Source organism: Polypterus senegalus, chromosome 4, assembly GCF_016835505.1.
Source record: "Polypterus senegalus isolate Bchr_013 chromosome 4, ASM1683550v1, whole genome shotgun sequence".
Taxonomy (NCBI): Eukaryota; Metazoa; Chordata; class Cladistia; order Polypteriformes; family Polypteridae; genus Polypterus; species Polypterus senegalus.
In genome coordinates this window covers 127,693-147,629 of record NC_053157.1, presented here as the reverse complement: position 1 = coordinate 147,629, position 19,937 = coordinate 127,693, and the positions used below count along the sequence as shown (strand labels likewise).

The following is a 19,937-nucleotide window of genomic DNA, read 5'->3' as shown; positions in this document are numbered from 1 at the left end:
TTGTTTGTTACTTAATGTCTGCAGTTAAGGCATCATTGGTGCTCAGCTTTCTTCAGAACAGGCCGCATGCCCGCTCAATATGGCTGCCAAGTGAGCTGTGCCCTCCATTGTGTTGTCCTTTCAGTTCATGGATCAGTTTGGTAAGAGACAGAGAGGGTGAGGTTAACCAAGCAGATTTATTGATCTTCTATCCAACCCCTACAGCCAATAGGGCGTCGTGGTACTTAAAGGCTTCTGATGCCAGCCAATGCCAAACAGCCAAACCTCAGACCAATGGCGGGCACAGAACACCTTCACAGCGGCCACCCCACAAAACCAACCATTTGTTGAAGTAAAGCCTGGCAGTTAGGCAGCCTTGCTTTCTGGCCAAACTGGTTTAAGGCACAGAGCCCCCCCCAGCCCCCCCAACCGTGCCATAACATTCAAAGAGATTCAGTCCTGGTGGGTATGGGCTGGGGCAGAGTGGTAGCACCCTCTGACCACACTGGCCATGTACCCGCTAAGCTGCATGGGGTACCCTGCTGTGCACCTTCTTTCTGGTGTTCTGCGCAGCAACGACTCCTAAAACCCCACAGGGGGCTTCTCTCTAAGCCCCCTCTGGTCAGTTCCAGCTCAGATGTTATTCACACTGGGGGGCATTCCTGTTAGGCCCTGCCTTTGGGGTCAAAGTCCGGAAGGGCAAAAGGAGGAGATGACGTGGCATTGTCTAGCCCGTCTAATCCAGAGCAGGGTCTCGTGGGTGGCAGGAGGCAGTCCCAGCCAGCACAGGGCACAATGCAAGAACAAATCCAGGGCGGGTAACCGAAAAATATACGAAATAAAGTCAAAGAATGAAACGACAAGCAAAATCCACAGCTGAGAAGAACGATGACGACGCATTAAAGAGACAAATAAATAAGAAATAATCAATCGAGCAAGTGGACAAGTGTGTCACGGGGGGCTTCGTCACCAACGAGCCCATCAGCACTGGCGAAGGCAGGTGACACCTTCTAACTGGAGCTCATGAACAGAGTCCGGGTGGGCTTCTGGTGGCATACTTGATGTCCAAATGGCACCCCACTGGTAGCGGCGGGGGTCCTAAGCAGCTGGCAGACGCTTGACTGGTGGTCTTGGATTTCTTTGCGCTAAATGTCCTGCAGGGGGAGTCAAGAGTTACGGGGGCTTCCCCAGGTGTCTGGTCCTTCTGTAGGCAGGTGTGGGTCAGCACAGGTGGGCTCCAAACGACGATCAGTAGAGTGGCACGCACCTGCGCCAAAGTGCCAGTGGGACGTTTCAGATTTGGATTTTTAATACAGAAATAAAAGTTCTCTTTGATGTTTTGCTGTTGAGTTGTATGAAGGGACGTGAATGAATTATTACGCTAAAATACGCCGAGTGGGCCTCACAATCCCCTCGGACATACAGCGCATGTGTTTAGGTGGGTGCAGATATTCGGCCAATCAGCTAAGAACCGTCCCAGATGATGTGCTGCAGTGCCACCGTCAGGACGTGTCACCGGCATGTCACCGCCAGCAGGCCGTGTCCTGTTCCAGTCGATTCCGCAGAAGCAAATTTGTGTTTATTGTTCTAGCAGCACAAGGAGCCCGCTTGGGGTCAGAGGACCACCAATGCCGCCACGCAGGTGCAGTGCCCTCGTCTATGGATGCAGGCCTGTTTGGGCCGATGCCCGCCCACTTTCCTTACTGGCCAATCCCGTTTGTAAATGTAAATAAGCCTGTGCCGCAGACGTGCTAAAATATCGATGAATGATCACGCTGAGGGCTGAAGAGTCAGACATTTGGAGTGAGCGTCACATGTCATTTGTCACCCTCTGATGGAGGTCCACAAAATGCGGGAGTGGCGCTTGGAGGGCGAGGACCACCAGTAAAACATCAAATGTCAAATGTAGGATGGAATTGGAGATCAGCAGCCCCCCCTCATGCTTATATTAGCCATTCCTGTCTTCTCCAAGTCTCGTGTCCCCTCGTGTCCCCTCAGTGGCTCAGCTGATTCAAGTCTGAATGATCTGATGGCATCTTCTTTGTCATAAGTGTGTCACCAAATATGGTCTGGAAACGAGCGTTTTAGGGTCTAGAAGGACAAAAATAGGGGGGGACTCCGAAAAGCTTCATGTCCCGCACTTCTGCGCTTCAAGACGAGTTCATCGGTATGTCACATGTTGGGGGTCCTCTCGGACGGAGGGGATTTCAAAGTGTTCCGAAGAAATTCTTAGAAACACAAAAGCTACGCTTGCAGATTATTTATAGAGGGCACATTTACGGTGCCACGTTACAAGTTTTGAAAACTGTGCTGGCAAATGTTGCTGAGCGTGCCCACCCTGACGTTACAGGAGGCCGTCAGCTGCTCAGTTTCTGGACCACCCATTAAGCGGAGGACCAGAGACGCGCGACTGACATCGAGACGAGCAAATCGTTTAGAGTTTATTACCCAACAAAGCTGCACGGGACGTTACAGTCTGATGTTGGCACTGAAAATGTCGCTGTTGCCTCAACGGCGAGGGTACCCGCAGCTGCCAGCGGTGTTAACTTTAGCGGTCGGTTGGCATGTTGACCACTGGAGTGTGCAGGAGCAGCTACAAGCCCTCTGTCACTCTGTCACTCCATCACACCTTTGTCTGAAAGTCACAGCCAGACGCAGGTCATGGCTGGAATGCGGGGGATTGAGAGGAGTGGCGTTGGCATTTTGGTGGCACCCCGATTGAGGACACATTCACTTGTAGGTCAGGAGGCTTGAAATCCACCCATCTGGCATGTGCCAAGCACGAGTCACGTAAGATGCACAAGGTGGCGCTTTGTGACAACTCAAATTACGAGGAATTCCAAAAATGCTGTTATGAAGTGTTACTGATCAGAATTACAAAGGGCATTACTAGGGCATATGTGCCCGGCCAAGGGCTGGCATGTCACACATATCACCAAACGGAAACCGGTGACTTTATCTTCGCCATTGGTAAGTGGATTTAAATGCTTTTTCAATGAATGTCTGTTTAGATTATCAGGTCTAGCAAACGATGACAGAAGATCTTCAAGAAAAAGTCAGTCCACTGGGGGTCCAGGGGTTTCATGTGGACGGACTGGCGGCTGAACAGACAGACTTGTGGACCCCACTGGGGGCTTTTCACATTTTAGGTAAACATACCTAACAAGACACCAAGGCATAAAGGAGAGCATCTGTCTCTGCTCAGGCCCTGCCCCTTATGGGTCTTTACGTGGCCTTGAACCGGGGGCCGCCGAGTCACTAAGTGCCAGCTCATCCAGTTGAGTCACAGCTGGCAGCTCTGAGGTGCTTTTATGTAGAGGCAGGCACTCGCTCGCCCACTCTCTCTCTCTCTAGCTCGCCCACTATCTCTCGCCGCCCACTCTCTCTCTCTTACTTGCCTGCTCTATCACTCTCTCGCTCGCCCGCTCTCTCACTCTCTAGCTCGCCCACTATCTCTAGCTCGCCCGCTCTCTCTCTCTTTTACTCGCCCACTCTCACTCTCTCGCTCACCCACTATCTCTCGCTTGCTTGCTCTCTCTCTCTTACTCGCCCACTCTCTCTCTCACTCGCCCACTCTCTCACGCTCTCTCCCTCTCTCTCTCACTCTCTCGCTCACCCACTATCTCTTACTGCCCACTCTCTCACTCTCGCCGCTGCTCCTTCATGCTCTCTACCTCTCTCTCTCTCCCTCTCTCTCTCTTTTTCTCTCGCTCGACCCTCCCCTCAGTGGCTCCATTTACTTCAACAGCAGCACCTCACCACCTACACCCTGACACCCTCCCTGAGATGGCATCAGGACCCAGTCTCACAGACCAGCCTTCTCTGCCACCATACTCTTCCTCGCCAGCCAATGGTCAATCTCTCAGCCAGTTTCTCAGTCATGTGTTTGGCCCATTCGGTCTCCCACATTGCTATGGCAACATGCCCACCTTGTCCTTGTGTTTCTCCACAGGTATTCCGGCCTCACTGAGCTGGTGCTGGAACTCGGGGGACGCCGTGGCGTTTGTGTCTCATCGCGGCCCCCTGTACATTTGGACGGTATCAGGACCGGACTCGGGGGTGGCCGTGCACAAGGAGGCTCACAGCTTCTTGTCTGACATCTGTCTGTTCAGGTGGCACCCAAAGAAGAAAGGCAAGGTGGTGTTTGGGCACACGGATGGGAGTCTGTCTGTCTTTCAGCCGGGTAAGTCATGAGCTTCACCCAGGGGAACCTCACGGGCAGCCGGCCTTTTGCCAGTGTCTGCTTTCATTTGCAGCTTCTTTACAGCTCACCGGGGTTTGGCTGGCAAAGCTCCAGGACAGAAAGAGACTGCTGGTAGTGCCAGGCCACGTGTCGGGCTCTTTTGCCATTCTCTGTCCATTTAACCCTTTGCCACATTTTCACCTCCAAGGCTCCAAATGTCAGAAACACGTGCTGAGGCCGGAATCCTTAGAGGGCACTGACGAAGAAGACCCTGTAACGGCCCTTGAGTGGGACCCCCTGTCCACGGATTACCTGCTGGTGGCCAACCTGCACAATGGCATCCGCCTGGTGGACTCGGAGTCGCTGTCCTGCATCACCACCTTCAGCTTCCCGAGCGCGGCGGCGTCCGTGCAGTGCCTGGCATGGGTCCCAAGTGCCCCCGGCATGTTCATCACTGGAGGTGAGGCCCTCGCCATCGCCTTTGTCACCCAAGGCACTTGACTAGCAACTGGCACTGAGCGCCAGGCCCTTCTGCTCAGATTCACAGGTTGGCGTGCTGCGAGTTTGGAACGTCTCGAGAACAACGCCGATCGACAACTTCAAACTGAAGAAGACGGGCTTTCATGCCTTGCACGTGCTCAACTCGCTGCCACAGAAGAAGGGTGAGTACCCCCCCTACTGTGTATAGTGCCTGGCACTGCTGCTCTGGCACTCTTACCTGTGCTTGTGCCGGTGGTCATCATAGTGAACGGCAAAGCTTCTGAGCACATCCGGTGTGGCACCCTCCTCTTTTTCATTCCTCTTCTTCCTGCAGCTTTCCTGGCACACTCGCCAACCAAAAACCACTACACGTCGTCCACGAGCGAGGCGGTGCCACCACCCACACTGTCTCAGAATCAGGCTTTCTCCCTGCCGCCTGGGCACGCGGTCTGCTGCTTCATGGATGGTGGCGTGGGGCTCTATGACATGGGAGCCAAGAAGTGGGACTTCCTTCGAGATCTGGTGGGCATCTGCCATCAGCTGCCTTCGTTTGGTACCGCAGTGGTACTTGCTACCCTCGAGTGGTCTCTGACTGCTCTCTCTCTCTCTCTCTTCCAGGGTCACGTGGAGACCATTTTTGACTGCAAGTTCAAGCCCGATGACCCCAACCTGCTGGCCACGGCCTCCTTTGATGGAACCATAAAAGTGTGGGACATCAACACCCTCACGGCCGTCTACACCTCGCCGGGCAACGAGGGCGTCATCTACTCGCTGTCCTGGGCCCCAGGTGCATGACCATGCCTATCGGGGTGCCAGGGTCCAGGGCATGGCACCAGTCACGTGGTATTTAATGCCCATCTCACTCTTCACTCCCAAACAGGAGACTTGAACTGCATCGCCGGGGCGACGTCTCGAAATGGTGCATTCATATGGGATGTCAAGAAGGGGAAGATGATCACGAGGTTCAATGAGGTACGTGTGGCCCTCACGGGGCCCCCGCAGAGCTTGGGTGGTAGGGTGGGCAGCACTTGGACCTCGAGCTGTTGGCCGGGGGTGGGCACCACTCACAACTGCCCTTTCTGTTTTGAAGCATGGAAAGAATGGCATCTTCTGCATCGCGTGGAGTCACAAGGACTCGAAACGGATTGCCACCTGCAGCGGGGACGGCTTCTGGTAAGCGGCACACATTCCATTGGCATGAAAGCCTGTCCTGGTAGAGTGCCTGCAGTGGTCAAAGTCTGCCTCCCTGTGACACATAAATGTGGGCACTGCCCACAGGGCATCATGCAGGGTGAGACACCCCCACACCCCTGGTGGGAATGCCACCTTTCTTACCACTTACTACTTTGTGGACTCTTTTCCTGGTGCCCACCCAAAAGAGAGGCCTGGCACCTCCCATGCTCTTTGGCTTGCTGAGGTTCAGGAAGGAGAGGCTTGTCCACAACCTGCTCTTCTTACTGCCTCAAAGTGCCAACTGCATTTTGGGCACCATTCTGGCCCTTCTTCCCAGTTTTGATCTTTATGTTCTCATGGCTCACTGTGCCAGGCCAAAATGTGGCACCTTAGGTGCCCTTTGTGATGATGTCCTATTATGCAGTTAAGGGTGCACTGTCTCACAGTGATGCCACGACACAGGGCACGTGTTTGGACAGCCAAGTGTACCCATTCATTTATGAACACATTTTAAGGCTGAATGCCAGCTGCAGCAGTCAGGGCTTCATCTCAGCAGCTCCTCAGAGTCAGAGATGAGACTGGCAGTGCCCCTGCCCTGAGGTGCCTCTTAATGTGCCAACTCAGGACAAGATATGGCAACATGCTGGAGTGCTCTGGGCAAGGCAAAAGCACACAGTGCCAACTAAGAGTCTGGCTGATGACCCAGGCCAGCAGCTGGCATAGCAGTGGGCAGCTCACCGTCAATGTCCTGACTGTCTGCTTTTGCCTTTCAGCATCATACGAACGATCGACGGGAAGATGCTGCACAAGTACAAACACCCGGCGGCAGTTTTTGGGTGCGACTGGAGCCAGAATAATAAGTAAGTGGTGCCCCCTGGTGGTGCGCACTTCTATGTTGTTGTGCCACTGCTGATACCAGATGTGTAGGTAGTGGCAGGGGAGTGCTGTGGATGAGCTGTAGGTGGTATGAAGAGCTCAGTGCCACTAGTCAAGATGGCAGGTATGGGGACCCCAACCCAAAGGTGGTCATTTCTGAGCCGCTGCGTTTTCAGGTGCGGGCAGCCATGCGGAATCACATCGGCCACAAATCGGCTGACTTACAGCAGTAGGAGGCGTTCTGCTCTTTAGACAGCCCCCTAAATGGCCAGGGCCAGGGGTCTCACTATGTGCTAAAGGGTGGCATGAGCTGCTGCCACTGCTGGCTGACTGCATGTGCCCTGCAGGGGGCGCCAGACCTCGGCAGGCTAATGAGTCACAATTCAGGGGCGCTCCATGCCTGGCAGGCAGCCAGCTCTGTGGGACTCCTCTCGGTTCCCTGTAGAGGGCAGCGGACACACCTCACCCTCGCCCGCTGGGTGACACATCTCGGCTGCTCTTCCTTGCCAGAGACATGATCGCCACGGGCTGCGAGGATAAGAACGTGCGCGTCTACTACCTGGCCACCAGCTCGGAGCAGCCCTTGAAGGTCTTCACTGGCCACACCGCCAAGGTGTTCCACGTCCGCTGGTCCCCACTGAGGGAGGGCATCCTCTGCAGCGGCTCTGATGATGGGTAAGTGCCCGCAGTCGCGTCCTCCGGAGTGGCGCGTCGCTCTGGTGTCCCTCCTACAGCCTTCTGTCTCTGTCCCTAGGACTGTCCGCATTTGGGACTACACGCAGGACGCCTGCATAAACGTTCTCAGCGGGCACACGGCTCCGGTCAGAGGCCTGCTGTGGAACACCGAGATTCCGTACCTGCTCATCTCGGGCAGCTGGGACTACACGATCCGCGTGTGGGACACCAGAGATGGCAGCAGCCTGGACACGGTGTATGACCACGGCGCCGACGTGTACGGTGGGTATGGGGGCCCAGCGTCTTCTGAGGGGGTTTATGGGCAGGAACTGACCATGCCCCTCATACGGGCGCCTGTTTTCTTGCCCACACAGGTCTTACGTGCCACCCCAGCCGACCCTTCACGATGGCGTCCTGCTCCCGGGATTCCACGGTGCGGCTCTGGTCGCTGACGCCACTCATCGCTCCGCTGCAGATCAACATTTTAGTCGACCGCGTTTGGGAAGAAATCATCGGAAACACAGGTGGGGCTGGCGACCGTGCCAGGTGCCGAGGGTGCGGCTTGCCCAAGTGGGAGGTCACACTCTTGGCCTGGCAGTGGCTTTCCATGTTGAGCTTTCATTCCACTGGGCTTACGCCACAGTGATGCCCACGCTGGGGTCACAACATTATGGCTGGCCATGTACACTCTCAACTTGGCCAACTTCATCTCAGGAACGAATGAGAGGAAGATGAGCAGAACAGCTGCCCAAAACAGCCATCACGCCACGTTGCCAGTAAAGACATAGTAGACACTGCAGCAGGAATTTTGAGGAAAAAAAGGCAGTCAAATTTCCCACAATGCAACTCTTTGCTCTCCTCCTGTGCCAATCTCTGTGTGCTTTGCCACTTTATGCTTGGCATCTCATTGGGTGACTAATCCAGTGACGTGGCCATACCAGCTCTGGTGATTTGCACTCATCACACAGCAGCTGACGTTCACAAGCGGGCGTACTGGGCACCCAGCGGGCACTTGGCAGAGCTTCTCTAATTTCTCGTGACTTGTGCCTTTTTAGTGTTGGGGTGTCTAAGCTGGAAGAGGGCACCTGGGCAGGCAACACTCCAGAGAAGTGTTAGATGAGCTGTCATCACCATCCTGTGTCTGTCATTTGTGTCACACATCTTTGGGGATGTGCCTCCTAGGGTCACTTTTTAGCCTCCCATCCCCTACTGGCATTTTACACACTCCAGCTGGCAGTCTGATGGAGTGCCACCTGGCGTCACTAAGACCTGGTCTGTCCATCAATGGTGGCAAATGAGTTAAACCCCACAGACTGACATGTGCCCGTCTGATTCTGATGTCACTATCTGTCACTTCAGATCGAGCGATGGCCCCAGGAGCCCCACCTCTCCTCTGTGGAAAAGTGTCCCGGGACATCAAGCAGGAGCTGGACAAGCTGGCCAGCGACGTGCACACCAAGAAGCTGCGCTGGTTTTCTGAGTGCCTGTCGGTGAGTAGCACAGTGTGGCCAGTGGACATCATGCCCTGAGGCTGTCTCTGGCTCTGCATCCTGCCCACCGTGTTCTGTGCCTGTCATTCCTCCCACAGCCACCAGGGGGCAGTAAGAACCTGTGGGACCTGGCGGCCGTGATGAAAGGCCAGGATGACAGTCTGCTCCCCCTCAACTACTGCAAGGGCATCATGCACATGCGCCACCTGGTGAGGTTCAAAACGGTGAGTAGCGGCCCCGAGCCTCGGCCAAGTGGGCGTCTGAGGGGCCACGGGCACCTGCAATGGCCTGCCACTCTGTCTCTGTGCAGTCCGAGGCCCAGGAGCTGACCATCGTCAAGATGTCCAAGTTTGGCGGGGGCATCGGCGCGCCCAGCAAGGAGGAGAGACTCAAGGAGGCGGCCGAGATCCACCTGCGGCTGGGCCAGATTCAGAGGTACTGTGAGCTCATGGTGGAGCTGGGCGAGGTGAGGACACGGGTGCATGGCATAGCGTGGCACGGCATGCTGGGCTCTTGGCGCAGACGTCACTCAGCGTGCTCTCGCCTCTCGTTTCAGTGGGATAAGGCGTTGTCCGTGGCGCCCGGCGTGTCCATGAAGTACTGGAGGAAACTCATGCAGAGGTGAGCAGGATGACGAGGCGAGGACCACCAGTCCTCCACACGACGAGAGGTCACTGACCCACCTATGAGGTTACTGACCCTCTACTCATCATGTTGGCATCTTGGCACCAGGAAATCCCAGTGTCCACCCATGTGGCCTCGCCATCCACTGGTGGGCTGCCCCAATCTCCTACGGACGGGCATCCAACACGCGGCCTCCACTAGTCCACAGGTGTCCGCCCGCATGGTCTCCCCTTGTGACAGTCCTGGTGACACACAGGCCACCCATTCACTGAGGACATGTGCCCCCCGCCTCAGTTAAGGGTCTCTTTTTGGCCTTGCAGGAGAGCCGAGCAGCTGATTCAAGAGGAAAGTGACGCCGTCATCCCCTACTGCATTGCCACTGGTGACGTCAAGACATTGGTGACCTTCTTCACCTCGAGGGGACAGCTGAGGGAAGCCCTGCTTGTGGCACAGGTAGCCGTCCTGTGGGTGAGACAGGTGCCATTCAGGCCACTCACGGGCACTACGTCATCAGGCGTGAATGAGTCCTGGGTGGTCAGAGTCGTGAGCTGAGTTGATAACTGAGGTTCGGGGGACCCTCACCTTTGTCACCTTTCTGTCTTGTTTGTGACGAGCAGGCGGCATGTGAAGGAAACATCCAGGTGCCACAGATCTCATCCATGAGCAGCTCCCCTGGGGCTGAAGCTGGCAGCCTAGAAAGCTACAACGGGTAAGCGTGTGCCAGTCACAACATCTGCCCACATGGTGTGCCATGTTCTGCAGGCAGCTGAGTGCCTCTCGTTTTGTTGCAGGCTGCTGCAGCAGGTCAGCACAGAGCTCGCCGAGTGCCACTTCCAGGACGGGCAGGCAGTGCTTGCTGCGTGCTGCCACCTAGCGGTAGATAACATCGAGGTAAGGACCTTTAAGGTGCAGGAGCACTAAAAGAGCGGGTATGCATTATGGTCACCTTACGAGGACACGTGGGCAGTGTGAGCCACCACTGCGGTCATTCACATTCACCTCTCTACTGCAGCTGGCATTGGCTAGTTTGATCCGTGGCAACGAGCTGGAACTGGCCGTCTACGTGGGCACCGTGCTGGATGAAGAAGCTAAGCCTGCCACTCACTACGTCCTCGAGCTGCTGGCCAGGAAATACATGAGCACAGCCACCTGGTAAGTGGCTCAACGGGGTGGGCACAGCCTGGGGCCTCGGGTCAGGCCTGGTGTCTCAAGCGGCCGAGTGCCATGGCACCGAGTTCACCTTCTTTTATTCTGCGCTTTTTTTTAGCTTTCCGTCTGTGGGATTCAGGTAGATACCCCAGTGCCCGTGCCCTGCTTGCGCTGATGCTTCGCTCCACCCCTTCTCTGCTGCACTCCTTTCACTTTTTATGTTGGCACCTTGGTCCTGGTTTATATAAAGTGGCCTTGAAGGGGGTGCTAGTAAGCCAAAAAATGATGCCAAGAAGCAAAACCACTAAAAACAGGAACACAGGAAAGAGAAATGGGCAGAAAATAAAGCAGAGGTGCCCACCTGGCATAACTGACATGAGGTGTCACCCCGTCCTAGTGGCAAGGTGGTTTGATCTTGCCTTCTGCCATCACAACACTGTCCTTTCAGTCACCTTGTTATCGACTCTTGCCAGTTGAGCCCTTGGCAATGCCAGTCTTCTTAACTCCACATCTGTAACGCTCTGCCCAGTCACCAAGTAAGGGTTCAAGAGTGGCTTGTCTGTGGCAGCACCAGGTGGCCCTGTAATTCTGGACTCCAGCTTTCTGTCGGATGGCTGGCATCTGTCTCAGTCTGGGGAGCCACTTGTCCATTTCCTAATGTCCTCCATCGACACGTGTGACTTATCTGTGTAACATCAAGGCATAGCTAGTGCCCCCTATTGATGGGATCTCATAACACTGCGTGCAGTGCTGCTCCATGCCAGTGCACTTGCCACAGGGCATCCTACGGCCCCAAACTTGCATTTGGGGTGACTGGTCCTCAGTCACTGTGGTGAGCTGCATGTCCACAGCATGAAGAAGTTGTTTTGCAGGCCTGCCATCCAGCAGCCCACTGAGCAGGTGACATGAAGGTGTCCAGTGTGGCACTGACAGTGTGGACACCCGGACATGTGGACAGTAAAGCTGCCCTCCCTCGTCACGACGCTGGCATCATTCTTCAGTCATCTTGAGGATTCCATAAAGGTTCTCCATGTTTGCTGTGCCCATAGATGGGTGGGTTTTCACTCAGCTTGCTGGCACACTTGAGTGGCAGCTTTTGCCACAGCGCTCTTCCTCCCACCATCCTGACAGTCTACAGCGATAGCGCCAGTGGCCTGCCATTCGGTTTAGTTACCCTGTGACTTTCTTACAAGTTGGCACAAAAGTCGAGTTTGGGGTGATGTCTGAGCAAAGATGACTGAGAGAAGACTGAAGTGCCACCGAAGCAGGACTTGGTAGGTACTGCCTGGTGAGCAGCTTGAGCACAGGTTGGCATAGCAAGCAGCCTGCAAGCTGAAGTCAAACTGGGCTGTAGGTGGCCCAGAGAGTGCCAAGCTGGGAGGGCAGAGGGCATCTCGTCTTGAAGCACTGTGGTGTGAGGTTAAGGCTGCCAGTTCAAAGTGTGACCCCGAGCAGAGCCCTAGTTGGGGACAATGTTTCACCTTGGGGTAGGAAGTTGCTGTATGACATAAAGGTGCCAATGTTTCCTGACTTCGTGACACTTTTGCTGCTTTGCCCTCTTCTCATTTGCTACGTGACGCGGGTCCATGATGCACACTGGCATCTGACGTCTCTCCTCTCGCTCCTCAGGGATTTGGCTGCTGATTTAATACTAAAGATCCCCGAAAACGAAGTCCTCCTGGCCAAGCTGTGTGCCTTTTACCCAGGGAGCTCTGCCGAGATCAACGAGCTTCGGGACAGAGTAAGTGGGCACACCTGATGTTGGGACTCGGCCTCGGCTTTTCACCACACCTTCATCGTGAGGGGTGCCAGGCTCTCTTTTAGTGGGCGTGTTGTCAGGGTGAGCCTACAAGCTGGTGCCATAGCAGCTTAAGAAGTCTGCCAACCATTTTCTTCTCCTGACCACCTATGCCAACTGTGAGTTCTTTGCCAGGCAAAGACCAAAGACCTCCTTATAGGAATAAGTGACATTAGCTTATGAATGAAGGAGCAGGCAGGTGACACCCTAAATGAGCTTCAGTTGTAATGCCAGCCCCTGCTGCCTTGTTTTCCCACAGTGCCACCTGCCACATTTAGAAGACTGTGCCCCCTTGGCAGAGAGTGCATATCAAGAAGGTGACATCTTCCAGGCCGTGAAGTTTCACCTGCTGAGTTCAGAGCCTGAAAAGGCACTTCCAGTTGGCATCCAGTTTGTTGAAGGTAACCTGTGCCCTGCCATTGCCTTCTCTGTCTTGTGCCCGCTACTGTTTGTATAGAATGTGCAAAAGATGGCACTTCCTAGCATGCCTTGCTTTCCAGAAAGGTGGCGAGTGGTTACCCCCAGTGAGAGTGGCATTGCCCTTCAAGAAGGCTTTGAGCACTTTGGGTTGGCTGGGTGGGCGTCCTGCTAGGGGTTGGGGACAGCAGCGTGTCATGAGGCCTTTGGGCACCTGAGCAGCTGGAGATGACCCAGTACTCACCTAGCCTCAGAAAGGGGCTGTACAGCAGGTCATCTGTCCAGGGGGCACCCCCACTTCGCTGCCCTCTTTGTACCACGTGGTGACGTTTCTTTGTGCTTTTCAACAGAACAGATCGGCAGCTCTGACTGGACCATCGATTCTGCCCACCCTGTTCTGGACCTCCTGAGTTACATTCGGACCGACCGGCTGATGCTTCACAAGTGCAGCGAGTAAGTGACGTCCTTAGGTTTTGTGTCACGGGCCGGTGGCCACCTCGTCACCCTGCGGAGAGTCCATTGATCCAAGTGGCCCTCTTAAACAGCCTTGATTGGGATGAAGCGCTGTACAGCAGGTCGGCCACACGCTGGGCCGAGGGTACAATAAAAGAGTGCCCACCGTGAATGGTGCCCATACATAATGTTGGCTTTGACATTACGCTGTTGTGGGCCACACAGCAGCAGACAGGTGATAGAGGGTGGGCTGTAATACTGAAGCAGGCCATGTGGGGGCACCTCTTTGCTCTTTTGCCCACCAGCTGGCACTGCCCATCCTACCTCCTAATTCCATGTTCTTCTAAATGTCCCTGCTCAGCCTCCAGAACTGGGCATCGTACACATGGCCTTGTGTCTCGAGGTGGACCAGGGTGCCCATTTGACCTCTCATCTTTTTGGCTGCCACCCAGAATGTGTTGGGCTATGGGGGGCAAAATTCCTTAAATAGCCCACATGATCGATGATGGCAATTTGCCACCGGGTCTTCTGGCCAAACTGAGTACTGGAAATGGGGCATCAGCTGTGGCTGTCATAAGAAATGTGGGTGAAGGAGGAGACTCAGAGGGTCCGGAGTGTGAAACACATCTTGTGGGCACAGCAGGCAGCACCTCGAGCGTGCTCCTGGCACCGGAGGGCTAGTGGTCAAGGCGCTATATGGCAGAACATGACCAAAGTGAGCGACGTGCAATGACCCCGCTGTGCCCTTCTCTTCACAGGCATCGCAATGAGCTGCTCATCTTGTGTGGCTACATTGGCGCCCTGCTGGCCATAAGGAGGCACTACTGCAGCATTGTGCCAGCACTTTACGAGTACACCAGGTGAGCCCACTGCCAGTCTGCTCTTTTTCAACCAAGAGTGCCAGGGCCAGGCAGCCCAGGTTTCGTTGGCAGAGTGTGCACCAGCGTGCCAGTCACAGCCGGTGGTGCCAACGTGTAATGGTTGAGCTCAGGCCTGTGCAGCGTCTGCCCGCCTCAGTGACCCCTTGGCCCCTCTTCTTGTGTTTTCTAGTCAGCTGCTCAAGAGGCGCGAGGTGTCCGTGCCTTTACAGATCGAGCAACTGTCGGCCGAGCTGGACGCATGGAGGGCCTGCACGCCGTCTGCCACCAAGTAAGGCGCTCAGCTTGTTTGACCCGAGCCCATGGCGGGTGGCGGAGCGTCGTGCCCTTCATCAGCTTCCTTTGTCTCCATTGTGCTCTACTTAGGCCCCTAGAGGAGGCGCCATACGGCTCGCCAACAGAGGCGCAGCAGCAGCTCTACGAGGTCCTACTGCAGCGGATCAAGGAGGAGCCCCTCAGGGGAATGACTGGCATGGACTACGTCACAGGCTCCAACCTGCCCAGCCACTCGGACGTGCACGTCTCCTGTCTCACCGGCCAGCGCATACAGGTATGGTCATCTTGGCCCGTGCCACCTTGTGCCATCCAGGGTTAGAGGGGCCAGGCAGACCGCCAATCAGCATAGTCAGCACAAGAGGTGACGGACAGCGCAAGCAGAGGGAGGGGGTGAGGCTTCCTTCAGTGACAGAGGTGGGCGCCGTTGGGTGCCACTCATCCTTTGTCTTTCTCTTTTCAGGGTCCCGTGTTTTTTCTGGAAGACGGAAAATCTGCAATTTCCTTGAACGATGCCTTGATGTGGGCCAAGGTGAACCCCTTCTCACCGCTGGGCACAGGCATTCGCTTGAACCCCTTCTGAAGGAAGAATTGGCTCCTTAGCATCTGCATCTCATAATTAGTGACATGCATTAATGCAGAAGTAGGGCAGCATTAGGGCGAGTCGCCATGACTGGGCGCAGCCAGCGCGTGGGACATTGGCATTTCCACAAAACCTCCCGCCGGTCTCAGCCAAGCAGCTGGCGCGCGTCGCAGTGAGGTTTTGCAAGATCTGGCAAATGAGTGAAGCGGAAGACGTTTCCTCCGACGGCCGTTTTTTAAACAATCGGCTGCTGCATATTTGATACCCGGATGCGCCGCGTGACGTTTTGTACCCACCTGGCGTCTTCTTCATCAGCAGCTTTGTAGCACAAAAGGACAACCGGCTCGATTTGTAGGATCGTATAACGGAAGAGTAGAGTGTAGTCGAACCCTCATGGTGAGAGATGGGCTGAGAAAAGCACAAGAGAAGACGGGCAGCTGGCTGGCACAGTGCCAGTTGGCAGCTCTGGTGGTGGGCTTTTCTGTTTCTCACAAGACCGTCCTTCTCCCACAAGAGGCCTAGAGGTGCTAGCTGGGCACACGACCTGTCGATGGCATGCTCACTTTCTGCACGCGGTGTGGGAGGAGTGACAAGCGGAGCGTGGCGTCACGGGCGAGAGAGGTGCCAGCTGTCCTGTGCCCCTTCACCTGCATCGCTCAGCGTGTGCCTCGTGGCGAGTCTGTTTGCACACGTGAGTGTGTGTGTGTGTGTGCGTGCGTGCGCATGTCGCCCCCTGGTGGCCCTCCTCCTCCTCCTCCTCCTCCTCTCTGGACGTGTCCTTTCCAGGCTCATCTTAGGTCATCCATGTGATTAAACAGCACTTGTCCAACTGCACAGACTTTATTATCTTTTAGTGATTTCTTTCCACTCCCTTGACCCCTGGGTGGGCCGTTAGTCTCCGCTGATGGGGGACGCCGACACCAGACTCCTTTTACTGGTCTGCCTCACGTCGATCTCCCTGAACTGGATGTGACTTCTGCTTCGGATTTCTGGCTGGGGGGATTCTGTGAACGGGAAAAATTAAATCGAATGTCAGGAAAGGAGACGAGATTGGTGTGTGCTGGCCATAGGGGGCGCTATGCCAGCCCCTACATCACGTTTAGAAGTCAACAGCACACATGCCCACCCTCACACACTGGAGTCTCACCTGCCAGGCAAACAGCAGCCTCAGAGCTGAGTGACCACTAAGGCTGGTGGGCATGGTGCCATGAAGACTTCACTTGGAAAGTGTGGCCTACTGAGTGATGCCAACATGCGACCACCAGGCCAGGAAGAAGGGCAGTCACTGGGCACCACAGCCTGAGTGATCGTCCCCCAACTTGGTCCTGTCACATGACTTCTAAACTGCCTGCTGCTGCCCGAGACTTTTGGGCCCACCAGGAGCCCTAGTCCTGCTGCTGTGGGGCTCTGTGCCAGCTAAATGGCTGGCACCACCAGGCTCAATGCCATGCAGGGGGGGGCTCTGAAAGTGGAGACTGTTAGTGCAGCAGATGGTAAACAAGAGACAAAGGTGCTTTATGGGAATGTCAAAGTCTATGACTTACTTGGTGGCTCTTGACCTCGGGTCTCTGTGGTCACCTCCTGCTGCACAGTGGGTGGCAGTCGAATGGCCAGCTCACCCAGTGTGGGCTTCACGCTGAACCTTTCTGTCGGAATAAGAAAGCTTGGTGAGGGTGGCACTCCACACGTGGGCAGAGCAGGTTGGCTCCGTGCCCGCCTATGCCCCCCGACTTACTCGGGTCCTGGACTCTCTCGAGCTGCCGCTGCTGCAGGTGCATGTGAATGATGGCCTGCGCTTTGCTTTTGTTCGTCTCGATGTTGGTCTCGTGCAGCGTCTCACTCAGCGTGATGTTGTTCTTGATGGCTTTGGATGCCGTTGACCGGGCGACCATGGGCAGCTTCTCCTGGTACTGTCGGTCTGTGAAGTCCGTGCCCTCGTACTGCAGCGCCTTAATCCTACGGGCAGACACACAAATGGCACTCCAAAGAAAATGTCACCAATTGGACAGAAAATGGACAAAAGTGAAATCCGCTAGGGACAGTAATGTGACTTGTCACACATAGCCTGGCACGGCTGGGCACATTGAGTGGCAGTGTGGCCCCTTTCTATGGGGTGACCCCAAGCTCCATAACACTCATGGGCCCTGGTGGGGGGTCCACAAAGGGCTGGCATGACTTCATTACCCCTTGGTACTCACTCTCTGTTGGTCAGCCGGCAATACAGCTCCTGCACCAGCAGTTCAGCAGCTCCTGGTTTGCAGTGGATGGTGCCCTCGATGACTTCCTTTGGGAGATGAATGCCCCTCTTGGATAAGACCTCAGCAAAAGAAAAGCAGAAGGAGGTGGGCCTGTGAGGGGCTCAGGGTACTGCACAGCACTGCCCCCTGGCGGCGGACCACCACCACCTGGCCCATAGTGTCTGCCCAGAGGACTTGAGCTCTTCAGACACCAGCCAGCCCCAAAGTGCGGACCACCTGGTGAACATACCCACATAGATGGCAGAGCCAAAGGGTCCAAAATTCTTACTAAAGAAACAAATGAAAAGGCGCACAGGGGGAGACCTGCCGCCAAGTGTTCCTTACCTTCTCAATCAGCGCCCAGTTGCCCAGTTTGGTTGGCAGTGACGCTCTGTTGTCGTAGGCATGCATGGGCACCTCCTCCGGGAAGTACCAGGAACAGACCTCGGCTACCAGGTATCCATTGGAGAAATCCCTGTGGGAGTGGGAGAGCGTTTAGGGGTCTGCAGGTGGACCAACAGCATGGTGGCATAGGGTGGCCAGCCAGGATGGTTTGGGTGTACCAGGGGTTACCATCTAAGAGCTCACCAGTGGGCTATGCTGCAAACCCCCCAGTACCAGGGCAGCTAGCATACCCCAAAAAGTGAAGGTTGGTTTATTGTCGATCAATATTGTAGTGTTAGGACCTGGCAGTGATGCAAGGGGCTAGGATTTCATTTCGGTGCCCATTTATATCAAGTGTGTCCGAAGCCCTTGAAATCTCTGAAGTATCACGACTTTTAAAACTTCAAAAAATCACCGATCTAAAGACTCGTCACAGTCAGAAAGTTAAAAACCGCCAAGGTGGTCCGGGGACGCGACAGAAACGGGGGGACGCCGGGCATTTGAATGGTGAAAGCTCGTGACGTCAGACGGCGGCGGCTCCCAGCTGGCGGGTTTATCTCGTGGAGATGACGTGTACAGGTGAACGCGCCTGCGCAGACGACGCCGCACCGGGCTGGGAGAGAAAGGGCGGGCTGCAGTCACAGATGGACCAAAATAACCGGGATGGGCTTCGATTGGGCAACTGACCGCACATGACCGCGCATGACCGCGCACCCTGGTCTACTGCCGGCGACTCGTGGGCTCTGCTGTCCTCCATGGCGAGCCGCCGGCTTTCTTTACTTCTGAAACGCGCTCAGCAACTGCAGCGCCTCGCGGAGAGCCGATCGTCAAGGGGCGCATTTTTTGGATGATGTACGTGTCGCGTCGCACAGTGGCGACATCTTTCTGTACACCTGACGCACCTGAGCAGAATGTCACAAACTGGACCGCGGACAGACCATCCTTCAGTCGTCCCCGTCCTACTGGTCACCTTTATACGGCAGCTGGACCAAAGGGGGCGAGAAACTAAAGCCCCGGATGAGCTCGTCTTTGTACTTGTAACACTTCAATTCGTCGTAAAGCCGGGGGTCTCGCGAGCTTCAGGTCCCTGTCGCCGGTGTAAGCAGTTTCTTCAGGCGCCCCAAAAGGAGCTCTGCCAATGCCTCCCTTCTCTGGCTCAGGAACCCCAATACAGTAATCGTATAATAATAATAATAATAATAATAATAATAATAAAGCGACACAAACACGGCTAAAAATATCAGATATGGCGACAATAAGGAGGGTCCTCATGCAGACTTCATCCTTCCTGTTCCTCTTTCCTCTCTGGTTTGTCTCTGGACGTGGCGCCATCGAGGTCACTTTACTGTTTGTCGCCCGAGCTCTCTCTGTCACACGTGCTGAACTCAGGGGCTCTTTTGGGGGTCCTTTGCTTTTCTACACCCCTCGCGTGGCTCCTGTTCGAGTTCAGGCGACTCCTGACCTACTGGGGGGTATGCATACAAGTCTGCGCAGTTTAAGAATGGCCCGTTTAGGAAGACGCTAAAAGAGTGTCGTTACGGGTGACATTTGGGTGGCAGTTCCGCTGTCCCATCGTAGATCAGCCGGCCGCTTCTTTAAGACTTTCGCCGCCAGAGCTACACGTCTATCTCGGCCGAGCGTTTTTCTCTTTCTGCCCCCCCCCGATGGCTTATTCGGCTCTCACCAAACTGACCGACCTGCCCGCGCGGCTCACCGGTTGGAGGACCAGACTGGCGGCTGAGAGCGGGGGCTGCAGCGGGATTGGGGGTAGTTGGTGCGGTGACACAGGCAGATGGCCGAGTGCAGGAAGTGCTGCACATTCCGATAAAGAGGATCGCAGACACAAACCGCAAGTGCTTCGGTCGGGGTAGGGTGTGGGTCTGCACTTTTCGCTATCCACCTCGCTGGCGTCTGCTGAAGTCCCCTAAATTCGCAGCCCATGTCTTCCACGGGCACATTGAGGCATGGGGGGGCCAAAGAGAAGACGTTTGCTCGACCGCCCACCCCCGCTGGCCCGCAGGACTGCCGGATAGACCGTTGGCCAGGTAAAGGCACGGCGGCAGGTGGCTGTTACGTAACACTCGGCAACAAGAGTACTCACCTGCGGACATTTTTAGGAAAGAACGACAAATCGAGACTTTGCAGCCACTTGAGCACTTCCCGAGGGACCCCCGTCTTTTTCGGGGGCTGTGGATAAAAGCCACTCATAGTCCTACAGGATGGCGAGCTGGCGGTGGCGTATTTGTCTTCGCGCTGGGCCCGCTTATTTACGTCGCCCCGGTAAC

The 19,937-nt window shown here is 55.4% G+C and overlaps 2 protein-coding genes across 3 annotated transcripts in view; one reads left to right on the top strand and one right to left on the bottom strand.

The window, feature by feature from the left end:
- wdr17 (WD repeat domain 17) overlaps nucleotides 1-15,865 on the top strand; it is a 24,664-nt gene extending 8,799 nt beyond the window's left edge. Inside the window, exons 4-30 of one of the 2 annotated variants that reach the window (XM_039750069.1) lie at nucleotides 3,932-4,162; nucleotides 4,371-4,622; nucleotides 4,702-4,824; nucleotides 4,977-5,164; nucleotides 5,261-5,429; nucleotides 5,523-5,614; nucleotides 5,733-5,815; nucleotides 6,589-6,675; nucleotides 7,202-7,366; nucleotides 7,446-7,648; nucleotides 7,741-7,890; nucleotides 8,726-8,856; nucleotides 8,955-9,080; nucleotides 9,167-9,322; nucleotides 9,413-9,477; nucleotides 9,801-9,933; nucleotides 10,098-10,189; nucleotides 10,272-10,371; nucleotides 10,493-10,632; nucleotides 10,748-10,768; nucleotides 12,259-12,370; nucleotides 12,687-12,828; nucleotides 13,195-13,297; nucleotides 14,056-14,157; nucleotides 14,348-14,446; nucleotides 14,542-14,725; nucleotides 14,912-15,865. In XM_039750069.1, coding sequence (XP_039606003.1) covers nucleotides 3,932-4,162; nucleotides 4,371-4,622; nucleotides 4,702-4,824; nucleotides 4,977-5,164; nucleotides 5,261-5,429; nucleotides 5,523-5,614; nucleotides 5,733-5,815; nucleotides 6,589-6,675; nucleotides 7,202-7,366; nucleotides 7,446-7,648; nucleotides 7,741-7,890; nucleotides 8,726-8,856; nucleotides 8,955-9,080; nucleotides 9,167-9,322; nucleotides 9,413-9,477; nucleotides 9,801-9,933; nucleotides 10,098-10,189; nucleotides 10,272-10,371; nucleotides 10,493-10,632; nucleotides 10,748-10,768; nucleotides 12,259-12,370; nucleotides 12,687-12,828; nucleotides 13,195-13,297; nucleotides 14,056-14,157; nucleotides 14,348-14,446; nucleotides 14,542-14,725; nucleotides 14,912-15,031 — 3,569 coding nt within the window. In that variant the 3' untranslated portion in view covers nucleotides 15,032-15,865. The remainder of the gene's footprint in view (nucleotides 1-3,931; nucleotides 4,163-4,370; nucleotides 4,623-4,701; nucleotides 4,825-4,976; nucleotides 5,165-5,260; nucleotides 5,430-5,522; nucleotides 5,615-5,732; nucleotides 5,816-6,588; nucleotides 6,676-7,201; nucleotides 7,367-7,445; nucleotides 7,649-7,740; nucleotides 7,891-8,725; nucleotides 8,857-8,954; nucleotides 9,081-9,166; nucleotides 9,323-9,412; nucleotides 9,478-9,800; nucleotides 9,934-10,097; nucleotides 10,190-10,271; nucleotides 10,372-10,492; nucleotides 10,633-10,747; nucleotides 10,769-12,258; nucleotides 12,371-12,686; nucleotides 12,829-13,194; nucleotides 13,298-14,055; nucleotides 14,158-14,347; nucleotides 14,447-14,541; nucleotides 14,726-14,911) is intronic. The other variant, XM_039750070.1, reaches the window with a different exon arrangement.
- spata4 (spermatogenesis associated 4) lies at nucleotides 15,850-19,937 on the bottom strand. The gene is made up of 6 exons (XM_039750072.1): nucleotides 19,754-19,937; nucleotides 17,614-17,743; nucleotides 17,230-17,348; nucleotides 16,767-16,987; nucleotides 16,576-16,677; nucleotides 15,850-16,035 (listed from the first exon to the last, which is right to left on the bottom strand). The coding sequence occupies exons 1-6, from the start codon at nucleotides 19,858-19,860 to the stop codon at nucleotides 15,923-15,925; spliced, it is 792 nt and encodes a 263-aa protein (XP_039606006.1). The 5' UTR covers nucleotides 19,861-19,937; the 3' UTR covers nucleotides 15,850-15,922.

What these genes read in the sequence shown, in the direction of transcription:
- spata4 (XM_039750072.1), bottom strand. Translation starts at nt 19,860, where the DNA reads ATGAGTGGCTTTTATCCACAGCCCCCGAAAAAGACGGGGGTCCCTCGG. An exon ending in ACTGGGCGCTGATTGAGAAG is followed by an intron (nt 17,349 to 17,613) that starts GTAAGGAACACT and finishes TCTTTTGCTGAG; the next exon opens with GTCTTATCCAAGAGGGGCAT. An exon ending in TGCCGGCTGACCAACAGAGA is followed by an intron (nt 16,988 to 17,229) that starts GTGAGTACCAAG and finishes GTCTGCCCGTAG; the next exon opens with GATTAAGGCGCTGCAGTACG.